The 19,586-nt window shown below is 37.8% G+C and overlaps 1 protein-coding gene across 4 annotated transcripts in view; it reads right to left on the bottom strand.

Annotated features, from left to right (window-relative positions):
• The window catches only part of LOC145771390 (CD109 antigen-like), a 55,234-nt gene that overhangs the window by 12,882 nt on the left and 22,766 nt on the right, over positions 1 to 19,586 (bottom strand). Inside the window, exons 16-26 of one of the 4 annotated variants that reach the window (XM_082583150.1) lie at positions 19,260 to 19,407; positions 7,444 to 7,558; positions 6,760 to 6,873; positions 5,823 to 6,041; positions 4,966 to 5,110; positions 4,330 to 4,525; positions 3,536 to 3,764; positions 3,101 to 3,181; positions 2,431 to 2,599; positions 1,572 to 1,786; positions 223 to 381 (exon numbers count right to left, since the gene is read on the bottom strand). In XM_082583150.1, coding sequence (XP_082439276.1) covers positions 223 to 381; positions 1,572 to 1,786; positions 2,431 to 2,599; positions 3,101 to 3,181; positions 3,536 to 3,764; positions 4,330 to 4,525; positions 4,966 to 5,110; positions 5,823 to 6,041; positions 6,760 to 6,873; positions 7,444 to 7,558; positions 19,260 to 19,407 — 1,790 coding nt within the window. Of the gene's footprint in view, positions 1 to 222; positions 382 to 1,571; positions 1,787 to 2,430; positions 2,600 to 3,100; positions 3,182 to 3,535; positions 3,765 to 4,329; positions 4,526 to 4,965; positions 5,111 to 5,822; positions 6,042 to 6,759; positions 6,874 to 7,443; positions 7,559 to 13,477; positions 13,641 to 16,866; positions 17,015 to 19,259; positions 19,408 to 19,586 lie in introns of all 4 variants that reach the window. The other 3 variants (XM_082583151.1, XM_082583148.1, XM_082583149.1) reach the window with 3 other exon arrangements.

Below are 19,586 nucleotides of genomic sequence, written 5' to 3'. Positions count from 1 at the left end.
AGAAGGGCAGGGCATTCGAACCTACATTACGCCATGTCTCTTTCATCAGATTTAAAAAATACTCTCTTTTAGAGATATCGCAAAAGACTTGGTTCAAAAGGGCAGGCTTTGAACAAGGTTACAAGGCTGTGAAACAAGGTTAGAAAAAGAAGCGCATAAACAAAGATTGCAGCCAAGGTAGATATATGACCAGGTGCTCACGATGTGCATACACTGCCCCACCTGCAAGTTGTTGAAAACCATTGAGTTTGTCGCGTCAAGTGTAAAGGTCTCACTGAAACCTTGGTCTCCTGAGTGGGTGACGTCAATGTTGAGGTTTTGTGGCTGACCAATCAGAAGAGTGGCCAGGCTCGCCAGCGCCTGCACTGCCATCACCGTGTCCTGCAAATGGAAAGTAAGTTACAGAAGGAACAGACTTTGTTAGTTTCGGACATAACAAGAATATGAGTACTTGAAAAATAGAAATACAATAACGAAACAAAAGAAAAACTTTGGAGCATTAGAAGGTTCGAACCTAGAGCATACGGTGCTCCGAAACCCACATTTATCAATTGAGCAGGAGGGAGTAAAAGACCCCCAATCGTTACAGCGATTGGCCTACTCAATACCCAACCATCGTACAGATTATCCATGGCTTTTCCTCCCACGATGTGGCCGGACACTTGCTTCCATAGCGCCTCCTGGTGGTAGGTATGCGTAGAGCGAGAAAAGAAGGGGCTTCAGTAGACCAAAAGTGTAATCACTACCATCATATCTTTCATATCAATGAACCGGATGTCTGCGTCCCACACCATTGAACAATCTTTCCATTCTTGCTGGCATCCAACCAGCTGAACTTCGTCGCAAAGAAGCCACTCTGTCTCTCGGTTGACGGCCATTGGAGTCCAATCATCTCCATTCCAAGACCTCTGCTCCTCCAAGAGAGCAGCTCTGTCGACTGAAATCATGACACCCATTCGTGCCAGTCACTCAACTTCTGATCAACGAAGCTGATACACAAAACATCTCTGCGGCTAATTGGGCGGACCATAAATGGAACTCTCAATGGAAGTCAAGCACCATCAGACTCCATTCGTTCATCCTCGATGCCGACAGCCATCCCACCGGCTTGACATCACAAATACAGGCGTGGGTGCACCTCAAACGTCTCCCTACGGGCGTCGGTCGGGCTTTTCCGCTTAACCATGCACCAATGGGGAATGGCTTCTTTCTCTACTTGTGAATGTGGTGCTGAGGAAGACAGCACACCATCAACGATTGCATCTTCAAGTCACCTAATGGAGTGACAGGTCTGCATGTCTTAGATGGAACAAAAGACTGGCTGCTCTGTAATAGCCTTCCAGGTTTGTCTGGGAACATTGTGAATCAGGGGTGGTAAAATGATACACTCTCGGTCCCAGAGGCTCACACAACGACGACGAATGAATTAACAACAACTTTTAATTCAGCAAAAGAAGGCAGAAGATACTTGCATAACCAAAGTAGTTAGTTTTAACTCGTTTAAGAACCAAGCTACCCCTTAACCCTATCAAAGAATGATAGCGATTGAATATTTGCAGAATGCGACCTACCTGAGTTGATGAATAACCTCCCAGCTCGTTCTGCTTGGATGTCAGCCACTTGACGACCGGGGCAGCGTTGCCTACGTCATTGCGTCGGGCGTACGTCAACAGCGCGTATGACGTCATCTCGATGTCATTGGTAGGTGGGCGGTAATAGGCCGGAGCCCATCGCTTGCTAAATGATGAAGCTTCGGGGGTATCCCTGTGCCAATATTTCAGGCCCCCTGCAGAAAGGAAACATTAAAGGGCTTATGGTAATTTTACCTATAATGTTTTTGTTGTGTTTAGGTTTATGCTAGAGGGCTGAAGATTTAGATTAAGTGGACGGGAAGGCAAGGAAACTAACCTTCGTGTCCACCTTCAGGCATGTCATTCAGTTACAAAGACAAAAGCGCATGCTCTTGAGCATTAAACATTTCAGGATATTGCCAAGACACAGCGGGTTGCTTTTGTCGTATCCGGGCTTACGCCCAGTGAACCATTGTGTGTACTTCGATGGACGCTGCCAAGAAACAGTGCTGCCTGCTGGCGGTCGTCAAATAATTAACTAACATTTCATGCATCGGTTATACGTTCTCAACCGCCACCACTCACATAAACAGACATCATGAGCACTATGATGTCACACTAAAGGTGGTGGAAGAAAGAATGGATATTGTAAATGAAAACAAGCACCCCAATAGCATGCATGAAGCACGAAAACAGTCAGCTTTATAAATGGTTGACAAGTGACAGACGTACATGGCCAAAAACGATTGAAAATTTGTTTTTGTTTTGTATCGTGATGAATGCGATTGTGTTGCTTGACCAAACCAACAAGGTAGCTTTTCTACGAAAGTTGTGCTTGAAACCAAACGAGAGGACTGACCTCTGACAGTGGCCAAGCGCTCTAGTGCTGCCATTGCTTCATCAGCTTTATTGCTTCCTGACACCTGCAGAGCATACGTCACTAGAGCCAAGGCGTATGCGTCATCAGTGATGTCATCCAGTCTGTTCTCCAAGTATGTTTTCGCCCGTGAAGCAGCAGAGATAACGCTCTGAAGAATATGTAAGTTATTTTAGCTGCATGGGTTCCTTGAAGAAGGGGAAACTGTTTGGTTTATTTTTGAGTAAATTCATTATTGCAATTAAAAAATAGATGCTTACTTTTCTCTATCATTAGCATTTTATATTTTCTTCCCTTTTATTGGGTTATCCTTCACTACGGTGTCTTCTCCATCTCGTTTAGTCTTTCTTCCTTTCTCCTATTATTGCACTATTCCAACCTAGCCTATTTTAAATTATTCTCATCTATTTTTTCCAGAAGTTAACTACAAATATAGATGCTTACGAGGTGGTAGGTGTGACAAGAAACTTTGTTCACTAATAAATAGTCGACAATACGAGAGAAGAATATATATTATACATGCTTATGAAACCAGAACACTGGACATAGCTAAGAGCTGTCAAAAATACGCAGCTGTGAAAATTTTGCTATGCCGAGGACACAGCTATAGGCCATGTGAACGCATACTGTAGATATGGAAGAGCAAACGTACCTGCTTCTTTGCTGGGTAGGTAGTCTCTTGTAATGTAATCAACACATATGCGGTCATTGTGATTGCGCTATTCACTCCTCCCTATACAAAGATAAATACTTTATAGTCAAAAAGTATTAATGTACTTATTACTCTGATACGAGATTGGATATTTCTGAAAGATATTAAAACCACAAACAAAATTTCCAAAATGAAACTTCGTCGTTAAAATTTTCTTCAGATTAACCAATGATCCAAATGGATACGTACTACGTAGTGTTACAGAAAATGATCAAAAATGAGAGAGTACCATAAAATTGATAAATACAAGTTTATGGTAGAGCATTCGACACAGAAGTGCGGCTGTCAGTACACATCATTCTTATTCATATAAAAATTCGAATATATTCTGAAACATGCAACACTGCGACATCACAAACCATCTCAAACATAAACCTGCATGTCTTTGTGCGAGACGTGGCCGTTCTCAACGAACGTGCCATCTGGGCTTTGAGTGCCCACAAGGAAGTCGAGACCTTGGTCTACGATGCGGGATTCGATGAACTCCGGTCGCAACGCACGAGCGTGGATGAAGCATTTGATGACAAACGCAGTCAACCAAGTACTCCCAGCTGTGCCATCGCGTCCCCCAAAAGCGCTGTATGACCCATCGTTATGCTTGTACCTGCAAGTCGAGTACATTGTCGTTAGAACATCTATGGAGTTGCAAAGAGTAAATGTAGCGGTTGTGACGTCACAAATAAAGAAGAGTAGACAAAAATAGTAGAAAAGTTTACGCATTGATAGTAATCTGTTAATTTGCATCATCAAGTGGGTTACAAATGTTGGAATTTTGGTAACCAACTTACTTATTTTATTACGTTACAATCGATTTTGTTACAATTGGATTTATCGTTGACAAAATCCAGATCTTCAATACCGTGCGCAGCTCCAGTACAGCAATAATAAAGTGGAGGAAATACAAAAGACCAAGAGTATCAAATCTGCTAAATCTACTTCGTGTATCAGTTCAGTCTAGAACACGTTTGTGTTTTGTCGCTTCTACCTTTTTCTAAACCCTGTCACTTTATAGCAAGCATAGTTTAAGAGCACGTGACTGTGTCTTTGGAAAAACACTTAATGACATGCCTGAAGGCAGACACGAACCTTGGCCCGTCCACTTGATCTAAATCTTCAACTACAAGGCGTAAGCCTGGGTACGACAAAAAAAAAAACAAACTGAAACTCACTTCAACTCAATGCTGTAACCGTCCCGGATGTGACCGAATGCAAACTCCTGCGTTTCTGAGTCGAGAATATTTGCTGTTTTGAGGTAAATAGTCACGAACACATCCGGAGCGAATCCGATCATGTTCTGTTCTCCACATCCTCCAGGAGTCTGGAGGAGCCTTCCAAGGTTGTTGATTGTGCTTCCCAAGATATCACCTAAAAAGTATGATATTAAGATGACAACAGTGCATCGCAAATGTGCTAAGAAAACGGTGGTTGAGATGTTATTGGGTAGCCTATGCAATATAAAAGGTTTATTGCAGAAAAGAGTTAAGTCAAGCGAGCCAATTTATTTTATTTAAGCAACCCTATACAAAAAGATGTCCTTTGCTCTGTGGTAATGTATAAAGTAACGTCGTTACAAAAAAGTGTGTCTTCTTGATAAACACAATGACTATTACGGGCTACATCCTTATTGTTATACATGGATTAATCCTCTTCTAACCCAAGTTTTATCTTTTCTTTTTCAACATTACTTCACAAAAAGCCAATTGTTTTTGTTTTGTCTTGAATTGAAATGCTGTTTTTAAAATTGGTAAAATAAAGTTTTTTCTTCAGAAAACAACAAAATATAGTGATACGATTTGATTTTTTACCGTAAACATAAAGATTCGCCTTCCCAGAGCCACTGACGATTCCAACAGGGAACACAATTTCCAACTCCTCAGTGTCAGGTGCAGCCGTGGCAGAGTCTCGGTTGATGAGTGTTGAGGTGGTGTAGCATTGTTTGATACCTTCGGGCTGAAAGTTGAAATGTGTCACAGCTAAGATGACGTAATTGATGACGTGACACACCGCGTGACATGCACTCTAAGGATGCGTGCACGATCAAGGTACAAACAAAAAACTTCTTGAAATCACATAAAAAGTTATCACTGGCACAGACTAAGTGCCAAGGAAATGAATTTCCAATAATCCTAAGATTAAGAAAGGCTCTTTAGAAGCTTAATCGTATTTCGCATGCTTGCAGAGGTCAAGTCAAGTTATTTTGTTTCGACAGCGCCATAGTAAATGTAATTGTCAAAACAATGCATTGTACAACTGTTGGTTAGATTATGGCGCAATCAGGATGGTAGCGAAAGACCATAAGCAGTCATCTAGTCAGCCACCACCCCATAACAGTAAATCTAACTACACATTCATACACACTAGTGTGCAGAGGCAGGCACACTACTTCAATAAATAAAAATAGGTTTCGAGCATTGATGCAGGCACCATCACCGAGATTGACAGAGTGGAGTTTTCGATTGTTGGGTAAATGTTGCTATCAGTATTCCCTGAAGAACTGACCATGAAAGCAAGTTGCTCAAATACGCCATGTGGGATTTTAACCATGGTAGCAAGATAATTATGTTTTGTATGTACGGACGTGTTTCGATCGAAGCCGAGTTGTAAGAGTTGCATTTGGTAAAGATTCTAATGACAATGAGTGATATTGAAAAAATTGACTTACTCTGACAAACACTTTCCTTGTAATGGCGTCACCAGCAAGTTCTGAGGTGGCCGACACTGTCACAGGTACTTCCCCAAGCGCGCCAACACGGACGGGAAACTTCACAGAATAAGTACCGTCCGTAGGAACTGTGAAACGTCTCTTAGGACCAGAAGCCTCCGCATCATCGCCGGTGAGAATCAGCTCAAAGTCCTGGCTATCTTTCAAAGTAAGAGTCACCTGCGGGCAATAGTAGCAAAAGTAGTTCCATACTTAGTTACCGAGCTTTGGGGGACGAAATAATAAGGTTCCCATCACACTAAGCCTTCGACACTAATGGTAATAGAGTGGCCAGTTCCTTTCTCTCTGCCGCATTCCCTTCAGCAACTTTGCCCACCCAATTTATTACACCCTGGTAAGTGGTGTTTATCAACAACCAGAGGTGAGCGGTATTAATCAACAACCAGCTGAAGCCGGAGTCGAACCATGTTTACATTATTTGAAAGCCAACGCCTTATCCTCTGCGCTATCTCGCCGCCAGGGAGTGGCGACAGGTAGTAATAGTAATGGAAGCAAAAACAGCAAAATGTGCATGTCATATATTCTTTTAAACGTTGCTAGAACTTGAAAGCATCGACGCATGTATAGATCGGTTCATAACTGTCATTGTTCATTTGTTAATTAAATGGTCAACATATTGAATATTAGATCCACAGCAAGGGCAGAGTAGGCTATAAACGAGTAGAACAAAAATTTAAAGACATATCCCATGTTGTGGGCTGAGGTGAGAAGTCTAATACAGTATCTATGTGATGTCTGACCGGTAAGTTGTCGCCTTTTCACTCCGTTTCTGCCTAGTTTTTCATCATTAGGCGACGTTGGTACGGTGTTGAAGCAGTAACGTTACTAATTGAACATCATCACCAAGTACAAAGCATCAAGACATCAGTAAACTCACGTCAAGGTCGGAGTTGAAGTAGTTGAAGACAATGGCTTGTATAATGATAACCTCACCACGTGTGATCCTCAATGGGAGGTTGAGGGACACGAAGAAATTGCGGAACACTGTGATCTAGTTAGAAAATAAGACAACGTTTCAAACAATAAATTTCTTTGAACTTGTTCTGTTAAGGTAACCAGACATTTCACTTTCATAAGTTTTAATTAACTTAAAAGTAGTACATCTAAATACAGAACATAAAAACATACGTAAACAGAAAAGAACACCATTACTCTGTAAACATAGGAACCTAACACCAGCTAACAAACTAAAGACTGCAACGAGTTGAAAACATAAAACGCCGCGTGTACCAACAAAGAAAGAATGCCTGCGTCCGAAACAAATCAATCATGACGTCACACACACGAATCAGAAGAATGCAATTTCACTACAGAACTCATGAGTTACATTTTATAGATACATAATACAATACAATACGATGGTGGTACCAAGCTCAAGAAATTAAAAAGTGTAAAACACGATGCAAATAAATTGCCCTGCATACAAGAGGACCAATCAGGTTTAGGCTTATCACTGATCTCTTTCTCGAAGTTTTTATGCAAGTGCTTTAAAAAGCTCAATGTATCGGATACTAGTCAGAGAATGGCAATGTATTGTCATAGATAATGAAACATTACTTGCCTTGTGGGTATCAGCCACTCCAAGACCGTATTGGTCTGAGACTGAAAAGGCACTGACCACCCAGGAGGTAATGGTGTCAGGAGCAGTGGTGTTGAAAGTGGCCACACCATCATCCCTGACAAACAAAACTTGATGTTAAAACTACGATGGATTACTGCTAAGAACAATGCGAAGTTTGACAATAAACTAGGAGCAAGTTTTCTATTGGGAGTGCTCAAGTACTTTTATAGCAATAAATAACATATCAACTCTTTATCTTTCAAGCTAGTTTTATAACTTTACCATCCTTGCCACACTGCTGGCAACCAGAACCAGATGTCAGTCAAGGAGCAATTGTATTGCTTTTAGCATGTGATAAAAGCACAACCTCTGTTAGAGCCAATTCCTTAACAGCAAAAATACGTCGTTTTACAAAAATTCAACGTCTGCAGTCGCTGAATCAATGTAACAATGACGAATTTTGCTGTCTAGATTCAAATGAGCAACCCAATAGAGTAGTTTTATCAAATGTAATTAGTTTCGGATGAAATTTCACAAGTGACATGGCACACAATGGAAAGGGCTACACACCAGAGACCGCTAACTACTGGGCCAGGGCCCGATCTATACGAAAAGACAAGCATATATTTTTAAGGACATTTTGACAAAATTGCTTAAATTTACATGCAATTAATGTCCGTCGTTTTATAGTTTGCTAACATAAGCCGATTATAAGCTTCAAGAGTTATTGTGGATTTAAAAAAAGCCCAAATAGTATGGAAACACGAATAGCACAATTTTAAACATATCGTGTGTAGAACAGTAGTTGGTAGAAAACTCTTAAAAGCATACCAAAAATTGTTAACATCATCTTAAGTGGGTTACTCCAAGCATTCCATTGTGTGCCATGTCACAACTTAGTATGACATCTTATGTTAAGATACATCGTCGTTAGTTGCAGTCATTATTAAGTACAGGCAAGCTCATAAGTCGCATGCAGTTAGGAGTTCAAATTTTATTGATTATTACAATATACTTTGCTTCTGAAGAAACTGGAACTTTGAAAAAGCAAACAAAGAATGTAACTTATGGCTGTTAGTCAAAACTTTAGCAAGAATTTAAACCCTTCAATCGACGGTACCCAGTCAGTTGGTCGACAGGACAATTGGTCGACAGACATTTGGTCGACAGGACGATTGGTCGACAGGACGTTAGGTCGACAGAACGATTCATTTTAGGGTTAGGGCTAGTTAACTAACCTTAACCCTAACCTAACCCTAACTCTAACTCTAACCCCAACCCTAAAATGAATCGTTCTGTTGACTTAACGTCCTGTCGACCAATCGTCCTGTCGACCAATTGTCCTGTCGACCAATCGACCGTACACCCAATCGACATAGGTGATGAAGCATCAATAAAATATACCATACAAAGTTAATAAACGTAAAGCGTTGAAAACTTGTTAATAACTTGTTAGTCAAAGTCCTAAAACAATCTAAATGCTCTGTTTAAAACACAATAAGTAAAGGATTGATATTCAGCAGCTATTCTATAGTAAGCTCACTTGTAATTATATATGAAACAATATCGAATACGGAAATGATACTAACATGCAAGATTGCAAGTATTGAAATCAAGACAGGCAACAGCATGCAGATATACAATGAACAAAATTTGAAAAGAATAAATATAATAAATTAAGGTTAACTTTTACAGCAAGCTTGTGTGGCAGGTGGCCATGATAAGTAGTGGATGATCTGATTTAGAAAACATTGAAGTTTTGTGATACATGAAAAATGTACTTTGTTGAGATTTTTTAATCAGTTGGATGTTGATAAGCTCCAGATTCGTCACAGAAATGTTCACTTAAGTGAAATATGTTGTAAAGAAAATTGGGTTTGAATAAGTAGAGGTGATACTAAAATGTCATTTCTCGTTTGCAATTGGATTTTTTTGTAATGAATTTAGTTGATAGTGTTAATATGAGTCTGAACAAAACAGAAACACATAATGAAATAGACAGCGTTGAAGTATGTAGCCGACGTTTTGACACGTTTTTCTGCATTCTATTCATCACAAAGCTGATATAAAACTACTGTAAAAAAGGTTAAGGGCTACACTTGAAGAAATAACAAGTCCTTTGGTTTCTTGAGCAAAAGATATTACAAAGTTGACATGTTTTTAAATAATGAAAGATCTAGATGACGATGCCTTTGGGAAGTTTCGCTAATGAGTTCGTGTGAGTTTTATTGAGTTTTTCTTTCTAATCTAAAGCATTTTGTGGCAAACTATCTGATCTAGCGAGGTACCCTGTTAACGTATCACTCCAAAGCCAAGTTTCAGGAAAGAACTGCCGCTTCTGAAGAGTAGGGGCTTTTTCGTTGACAGCGTGGTTGTCACTGTTCATTTTCAGAGGCGCACTACTTAAAGCAACAGGGCGAATCCCAGCAAACCCACCACGAATAAAAAACGGACCGTGTCCAATCCCTAAAAGGTGAAGACGCCATGAATCTGTTGAAAAATCTTGACTAAAATTGTTTCAGCTATATGAAAAAAGTATAGCCAGAAATATAAATAAATTTGATCACCTTAAACCTTCCAGAGGTTACTTTTACCAAAGAAAAGAAAAACTAGATGATATTGCTGCTAATTTGCAAGAGAAATATATAGCAACAATAAGTTCGCCAATGTGAATTCAAACGACTTAACAAGTGCTCACAATTTATACAAACGAACTTGCAAAACCTTTCAGAAAACATACTCGTTCTTTTGCGGAGATCGATTTATCTGCTCAGTTCAAATTGATTGTACAATAAACAAAAACAAATAAACAATCAAAACTTTGACGGAATTTGTCAATGTGCCGCGGTAGATTCGGAAATTCTTTGATGTGCCATAGTTCAAACAATTTGAAAGCCACTGATCAAGAGTGACATTATGTCAAGTTACTTGTTAATGTTTTGATTTCGCTTGTTTCAATAAAACTGTGAAAATAAAAACATAACCACCGAGCGCATTACACACAGAAAGTATCATAAAACCATTCCACTGTTGCGGTCATACAAACGGAAACCAACACCACAAATGAAACACCAAAATATTTATACCCTGTAATTTTATAATTCCAAATCCAAGTTTCTGGAAAGAAAGTCCTTGGAGAGGGAGATGTTACAGACGAACTTTGTGTTACAGATGTTTCAGCAGCATTGTTTTCCTTTCTTACAACCTGATTGTCAACTGCCCCAAAGAATGGTCTACCAAAATCTATAATTCATTTTTAACAGGGTGATTAAGTTAAAAATGATGTAAGGTCAGAATTTAAACTAAGAGTTAAAATTTAAACATAAAAGTTTTTAAAACGATTCTATTGAACTTTAGAGCGTTTTTTTTTTTTTTTTTATTCGAAACGTTTGATCCTGCCGACTTTTTTTAAACACATTCTTCTTAATCAATTCAACGTATGAAAGATTATGAAGAAATGGTTATCTGCACAAAGCCTATTTATGTCTCACACACTTTTGAAAAGCCGACCAGAATTCAACACAGCAACACACTCATAAACATAACTTCACATAACATCCATGTTTTCACCAATTTATAGATACCGAGCAAAACAAACTTACTCTAATGTACGAACTACATTTCAAGTAAAATTTTTATATCGTACTGTGAAAGCTTTTTGACCCTTCTGCTTAAACTAAAATGTTAAATCAACACTGTTAATGCAACACAAAAGACTATACAATATTTATTCCAAATAGAGCTCTACAAATTTAAAACAACCCTTTGTCTTGCAAGTAAATCAATCTAAAAAAAATTCAAGTGAATTTAAATATTTGTTCAACAAACACAGCTAAGAAAAACAATGAAAGCGATATAAGAAATTTACACCTGAGCAAAGAAGACAATGTTCTAGTCGCATTACAAGTCTCAGCAATGAATTATAACTGAATTTCATATTAAATAATATGAGATGTTCTACTGGTGCAAATTAAGCTAAACTATCAAAAGATGTATACAGTGACAATCTGATTTTATTCCGACGTTTCGTCAATCAGACACGACTGACTTCTTCAGGGGGCTAGACCAGGTAGTGACTACCTGTGTCTATGAATTTCATATTTTAACATATTCAAGAAAGAAATAAGTAAGTACCAGTAAACAAAGTTAGCAGAGCCGAAGAGGAAAAATGCAAAACAATGAAAATTTTTAATTAACAAAGTAGGAAACCAACTTTTGATAATCCTATGTAAAGTTTTATGTGATATGTTGTTGATTGAAAAAGCCTCATTCGATCAGGCAGATTTAAAAGTTCATTTTACATTGTCTTGTTAAAACTACTAATCCATAAGAGACTTTTCACTTACAAAGTGAATAACATTATGACGATAGTATAGATTGTTCAAATTGAACATGGTTGCACGTAGTGCAAACATTCGTCAGTGCATGGAGTTTTTAGATAAGATCAATTGATAGAGATGTATTGCTGGCTACTCTGTTCAAAGCAACATGAAAAGCATTGTACAAGAAACAAACCAAACAAAAGTTTGTTGGCAGAAGTCTTATAAAGTTGAGATCTATCCACTGATTTTAGCAGAGAACTTTACAATGTGTAGTTTTTGGTTGTGTATGATTTGTTGTTTTGTCCGGTGCTTATGAAATGTCGATGTGCAATTGTTTTAAATGGTTTATGTTCTGTTGAATACAAAATTAATTGAAAAGAACAAGAACAAAACGAACTCTAAAGAGGAGCAGCGATCAAAAGCAATTTACTTCATGAAAAATTGAACATGTTTTTTCACCGTGTGTCGGCAAGTGATAATTGAAAAAAAAAACAATAATTACTAATTTTAATTAGGGGAAAGCCGTGTAATATGAACTGCTGTGAATTATGAACCCGCTGTTGTTTTCAGAAAACGTGGCAATAAAAATGTTTGACTTTTAACAGCTTGAATTAAGTAAGTTTGCTGGTCATTCGACCGGAAATGTCCTTGTTGAAAGTTGGCGTGTTGCTGAAGTTTTGGGGGTATGAAGGTTTAAAGCTTGTGTGATATTATTTTGCAGTTGGAGAAATTGTTGTTTTTTTTATCAGTATATCAATGGACTTGTAATTTTTTGATTAATATACCCTCAAATAAACTTGATGATGGAAATCACAACAAGTTTTGTTTAAAAAATGCATTATTTAGTTGATTATCAGCATTTTAACTGGAATCACCACAAGTGTATAACATGAACCCTAGCTGAATGTGTAATATGAACCCAGGGTCCCAGGTTCATATTACCAAGTGCTTTATGATAGTGTAATAAATTTTTGTAAACTGGGGTTCTGTAAACTGGTGTGGTTCTGGGTTCTGTAAACTGGGGTTCAGACTTCAATTTTACCAGCATTCTCAATGCAGTGCACGTCATTCGATTAATGTTGCTTATCTTTTTGTGAATTTAATGCTTACATTTAAAAAGTAGTGCATGTTTACTAAAATTGGTGTAAATTATTTGAAAACCTTAATATGGTAATCAATTTTGTTATGCTGCACATGTAATGTGGCTTGCTTTAGTGCAGTTTTGTGTAGTCAATCCACCTCTATTCAGCAATGATTCAAAGCGGTTCATATTACACATCACAGGGGTTCATATTACACAGAGGGTTGTGTAATATGAACTCTTTTAGTAAATTAATAAAATTGAAATAACTTTTTTATTGCAAAATATCACATACTAATATATTGATGGGGAATAGGTATGCATGTTAGCTTGCTTTTCTGTAAATATTGTCCATATTTTCATTGAAGTTGTGAAATTAGGAACGTTTATTGTTAGGGGGTTCATAATACACGGCTTTCCCCCTACGCTTTTGTTTAGCTAAAAGTATCCAATAAAATTATCAAGTTAATACCGGGATGTTTTGTACTAAAACAACGATTTTATAGCTGATACGCGCTGATTGCGATAACTGACTGAAAATCACGACACTTCAGTAAGTAAATTGCTTTATACTTAAAAGATAAATTCCTTTTTTCTGCAACCTCAGCATTCCATACACAACTTATTATACCCTGATATTTCGCTTTTCCAAAGCCATGTTTCTGGGAAAAAACTTCTGGGTGTAATTGATACGGTAACAGGAGAACCTTGGGTGCGCACGGCACCATTACCCATAGCAGCAGGCGAATCAAAAACCATGTCTTCCGCAATTCCAGGATAAATTTGGTTATAACCTAAAAAATAGCTTTGCGTTCTATTTTCAAGCAACGTAGAATGTATAAATAGGAAGGTTTAAAAATTACACTGGTACATCTACAGTACAGTATCAACTAAACAACTTCTAGAATCTTTTTTGGAAAAGAAATAACACTTCGTGAAGTTGCTTGCTAACTGTAATAGATTTCTGACATCTATTTACGGCTCACACTGAACTCGAATGAAAAGACCTGGGAAAAGTATTAGACACCGCACTTGTCAACAGCACTGGTGCATTTAGATATAAAACCTCAAAATGAGGAGAAAATATGTTTAAAACCCCACCTTTCAAATGTAATATCTACCCTTGCACTTCATTGATAAAAGTTCAAATTTACAAAAAAACAAATAACTTTTAATAAATAAAACAAGCAGGTTTGAAAACTAAATCAAATTTATGTGTAGAGCTTTCACCGCCGTAAATGTGGCTTCATCAGTATTCAATACTTCGTTTGGCTGCATCCTTAAACATGGATTGTAATAAAATATGAAACTGCCATTCTTCCAACAACAAGAAGCCAGAACGAAGGTTTAAGAGACACCAGAAACACTTTATTACTCAACTAACTTTTACTTGGTGATGGAACAAGACCATGACCAAACAAACAAAAATGAGTAATTACTTTGACCACACTCTATGTTTCCTCTTATGTATTAATATGTCTAAATGTTATTTGTTGTATTCAGCTTTATGTGTAGTGGGCGAAAACTCAGGTTAAGCAGATGAGATGACAAGAAAGCTTAGTTTCGTGTCACCTTTAAGCATGCGAAGTGCCTTTATAAGACACAACTGTGTGCTCTCGATTGATGTCAAACAGCTCAAACTGACGTCCTTTCGAGTGTCATTCAGAGACTCCCGCCACTCGACTACGCAGTTGACGTGTTGTTTTAAGTGTCAATGTTGTGCGACAATGCATGTTGTATAGAATAACAAAAAACAAAGAAAAACAGTAGTCTAAACAAAACCTTTTTTTTCTGTCTGTAACTTCAGCATGCAACACAAGACCTCACTCTACCCTGAGACTTTGTTTTCCCATACACATGTTTCGGGAAAAAAGCTCCGGGGGCTGATTGATATAGTTTCTGTGAAACTTAAAGGACCAATGCCAGAATCTTTAGCAATAACATCCATTTCAAAAGACGTGTCATAAGTAATTTCCTCGTACAAATCCGGATAACGTTGATAAACATCTAAAGATACTATTATTACTACATTTTTGATAAGATGCCTGGTTAAAACAGCCTGGTTAAAAATTTTCGAACAAGCTCGTGTATCTATAGACATCATGGGAAGCCTACAATAGTTTTACTACCTACCAAAAAGCTAGCAAATACAATGCGCGTACAACACTGGACATACAGTATGATAACACTGGTCTACAAAAAAATAATTTTTTTTTGCTTCATAAACTTTGAAGACTGATTTAGAGTAATTTTGGGGTGCTGAATACGAATCTGACCTCAGATTTATCCTATCTCGTCAAGTTTGTGAGATATGATAACAACAAGTTGTTACTTTTATCAAATATGGAAGATTTGGCGTTGTGTTTACCACCAACATATGCTGTGCTATAACGAAAGGTTAGTGTTAGACAGGCCAAAACAGCCTAAATAAGGTTACCGGACAAGCATTGCCAAAGGCCTGCTTAAATCTTTGTGGTTTCATGCAAAACATTGACGGGGGAGGGGGTCAGTTATACTTTTAGCCTCCCTTTTAGCTTGTTATTACTGCCTTATTAATAATATTGCTTAGAAAACAAATTGATATCAAAATTATAGTTGGTGAGTGTATTTCAACTACTTATGCACCACATGGCCTGGATGTCTGGATATAGCACAATGTGTATGTGCAATAAACGCAACGTCAAATCTTCCACTTTTAACAAAATTAACAAATTGCTCTTATCATATCTTACAAACCCGACGTGATAGGATAAATCTAAGGTCAGATTCGGATTCAGCACCACAAAATTACTCTAAATCAGCTTTGAAAGTTCATCGAGCAAAAATTGTGTAAACCAGTGTAATCTATAACAGTTGAAAGCAATCACTCTTTTTTGTTTGTTTGTTTATCTTTATCCTGCATTGCGGGAAAGCGGACTTGAGCGCTATGCATCGGTGTACGCCTTCCGACATACACCTGACCCACGCTGCAGCCGACGGCAATGTCTGTTTCCGGTTGTCTACTTTAGTTATGACTTAAATTTGGTACTACCCATCACTCGAAATCGATCACTAGGTAGAGGCAATTATCGTTAAGTTTCTTGCCCAGAGAAACAACAGCAAGTGCGGGTGGCTGGAGTCGAACATGCAGGCTCTCGACTGCGAGCCCAACGCGCTAACCACTCGGCCACGGCTGCCGACCAGCTCTGTTGTCTGTTGAGTTAAGAACGTTTTGTAAGAAAAGTATTTTATTCAGGATTGGGTTTGACTTAAATAGGGAACTGTCTTTAAAACTAAGTTCTCATCCACAGAGAATGTCTTCAGAGAACAACATAGAAGCCACAATGAAAAAAACAAAACTAATTATATAAACCGTTTGAAAATCTTGCCTTTTAACTGTCTGTCACTCGACTTAAATGATGTTTGGAACCTAACACAGTTCTACGATTGCCAACACTCATAATAATTAGGAAGGTTATTCTCGTTATGAAAGTGTGGAGCATTCATCAACGGGTTTTGAAATCAAGCAGAAAAGCTAGAATGAAGAACATTGTGAATGCAAAACCTAATTAGTTACTGAATTCTTTTATCCCGCAATCTTGAACCTTCAAATCAAAGTATGGGCCATATTGTTATCCTTAGTTTCATATATTGTAACGTCATAACTGCGCTTTTGAATATGTTTTTAAGGTATGTAATTTCTGAGTTTGATATCTGATGTATCATATTTTTGTCACTGTGGTGTATTATCTACTGAGTCCATAGAGTGAAAGATATTGGGACTCAAATAAAAAATAAACTGTATGCTTAATCTGAACTTGCTGGTGTATATAAATGGTCTTTGACATGACAAGTATTCCTGCTATAAAAAAACACTTCCACATTGTGATCACTAATCACACATATGTGTGCCACGCCACTTTAGTGTTATCAATGCAATAATTGATATATAACTAATGGCAAGCCGAGATTCAAAGGAATGTTATAATATACAGAAAAGCCATGCGTGGATTATTAAGAGCGAAAGTATGGTTCAAATACCCAGTTGTTTTGGCATTCCACAACCAAGTTTCGGGGAAATAAGTTCTAACAGTTAACGCTGGAGGGGATGCAGCATTGACTGTTGCAGGTGGTTCGCCACCAGCTATGTCATCTTCCAGGATCATATTGTAATATATCATTGGAGTATCTGAATAGAAGATATTTGATTGTAATAGGGTTTTATACGATTTTCAGTTTTTACTATAGTACTTTTTAAAAAATAATGGCGCAACGATTAAAATCAGTTTAACAAAATATGATTAACTTTGCTTTACGGATCTAAATGCACAAAATTTTGTAGGAGAATTAACACTTGGGAGTTCGGCATTGAGAAACATGAATTGCAATGCACGTATTATAATCTCTTATGAAGCGTTGGTGGATAAAAAATCTGCAAGTTTCTGGGCAGCCGATTTGTAGCAAGAACTCAATTCTTGCTACAAATCGGCTGCCCAGGAACTTATCGTTTATTGGAGGTCTGAATGGCTAGCGTGGAAGCTACACCGTTATGATTAGCGAATCGCAACTGCTGCTCGCTGTACTAGTGAGTGCTCAGCCTTGTGCTGACGGCCGGGAAGAACGCTTCTTCTTCACAAATCTGCAAGTGTTATAAGTTCATAAAATTAATTACAAACATTTACGGTCGCGCAGCTCCACTGATATGAAACAAACAAACATCAACTGTACATTTTCTAGACCAAATCAATCATCATCGACACAACAAAACAACAAGATGTTGTTCATTTCACAATAGCACAAGAAAAAGAACCCGTCAATCGTAGTAACGAAGTAACACCTGAAACTGGTTATTAAATATTTAGCCTATATATTACTGCAGACAGTGCACACCGTTTCGGCATTCCAGACTCCTCAGTTCTGTAGGTACACTGGGTATGGAACCCAAGCTCCAAAAATGGTACTTCCGCCAACCTTGCCAAAGTGCTCAAACTGCAAGTAGTGAGCTTTGCGCAATGAACAGCAAGATGCCTCCAGTAAAGTGCTCAATCGGCATAAGTTAAGGGCGTCCATAACTGCGGACATTAAATATTACAAACAGATTCTGGAAAAATGGAGGGACACTGTCAAACGAAGCACAAGACTTGTTGATAAAAACTTATTACCTCTGCTGAACGCTAATAAAACTCATTTTTTATGTTTAGTCTGAGTTTGTGTTTTGGCAGCTTATCAAGAACTATACGTACAGACTGCTGACACTGTTCTTTTTCTTGCAAAAATTTCTCTTAAAAATTAACTCTTTCTTACTGATCGCAGACATATACGAAATTAGAACAAATGGCTTGTAATAAATTGTGTTTTGTATGTTTCTAGCATATTTAGTAATAATTCAATACAAGTAAATTTTTTTCATTTTTCAATAATAGATTTCGCATGGAATGTATGTTTTTGTTTGATGTCATATTGTTTTCGTCATAACCTGCGCTGAATGAAAAAGAAAGTTCTGGGATAATAGCTGCAGTTGCTATTCCAGTACATCAAAATTGAAAAAATGTAGAAAAACCTAGTGAAGTTAAAACGTCCATAAACTTTCTTTTCATTTTTGGAAAAAGACGAAACGTCTGCAGCCAAGGGCCAGTAGCATGGCTAAAAACCCAATGGTTTACTTACAGTGATTGTTAGTATAAATTTTCATGCATGTTTTTGCCAGAGTGTGCTATGATAAACTAAACACGAAAAATGCTGATCAATCAAATTGTCGCTCACAGGCAAAAGCAAACATGCTTGCAAACCAATACAGACGAAAAAGTAGACAGTAACACATTAAATCGGCAAATTCAAGTTTCTTTGTTTAGTTTAAAGTTTAGGTTATTTTAAATAAACTTGCATTTGTCAATTTAGTGTGATATTGTCTACTTTCAAAAATGATAATTTATCACACTACGCATTCTTTTGGATCATCGCAGATTTGATGAAGTGATAAGATTTGATGAAAATTTCAGTAACGAAGTTTTGGTTTGGAATTATACAGTCAAGTCCACTTAATTGTATTCTACCACGGCATCAGATCAGGGTAATATAGTGTGGGCTGCTCTCAGTGACTTGGAAAGCAGACAATTTTAGCACAGCCATATAGAAGCACTGCCTTAAACATTGTACTCTGAAAGTATTCCCAAGTTGCTGAGAACAGATAAGGAAAGAGGTTGCACCAATTATATGAGGTTTTTGGTATGACCTGACAGGGTATCAATCTCACGTGACGTCTATTGGACGACAGGCAAGTGGACAGTAACCTAGTGAGGGTAGACAATAAGAAACTGGTACAAATTAGCAGATTTTTAGTGAAATAAGGAACAGTTCAAGTATCTAATTGAACATGCAGAAAGACAAAGCAGGACTGACTGTATATTGAAATACTATCTAAGTGGTTTTAATACCCGGTTATTTTTTCACTCCACAGCCATGTTTCGGGAAAATAACTTCGTAAAGATATTGCAGGGGCAGATGCTTTGTCAGCTTTCACTGACTCAGTATTTTCGGCCATGGCAAACACAGGACCTTCCTTGTAAAGTATCATTGGAGTGTCTACAAAAACATCAAAGCAATACGATGTTTAACTTGAACGGTGGCACTAAGTGCTATTATTCTATCGTATTAAGTCTACATCGCAAGAATAACCTCGAATTATATAACAGCTTGCTGCAATGTCTAGGAGCGTGATAGCTTGCAGTTGATTGTTGTTCTCAGTCAGATTATTTGCAACA

This window comes from Aplidium turbinatum, chromosome 5, assembly GCF_918807975.1.
Source record: "Aplidium turbinatum chromosome 5, kaAplTurb1.1, whole genome shotgun sequence".
NCBI lineage: Eukaryota > Metazoa > Chordata > Ascidiacea > Aplousobranchia > Polyclinidae > Aplidium > Aplidium turbinatum.
This window is presented reverse-complemented; position numbering and strand designations above follow the sequence as displayed.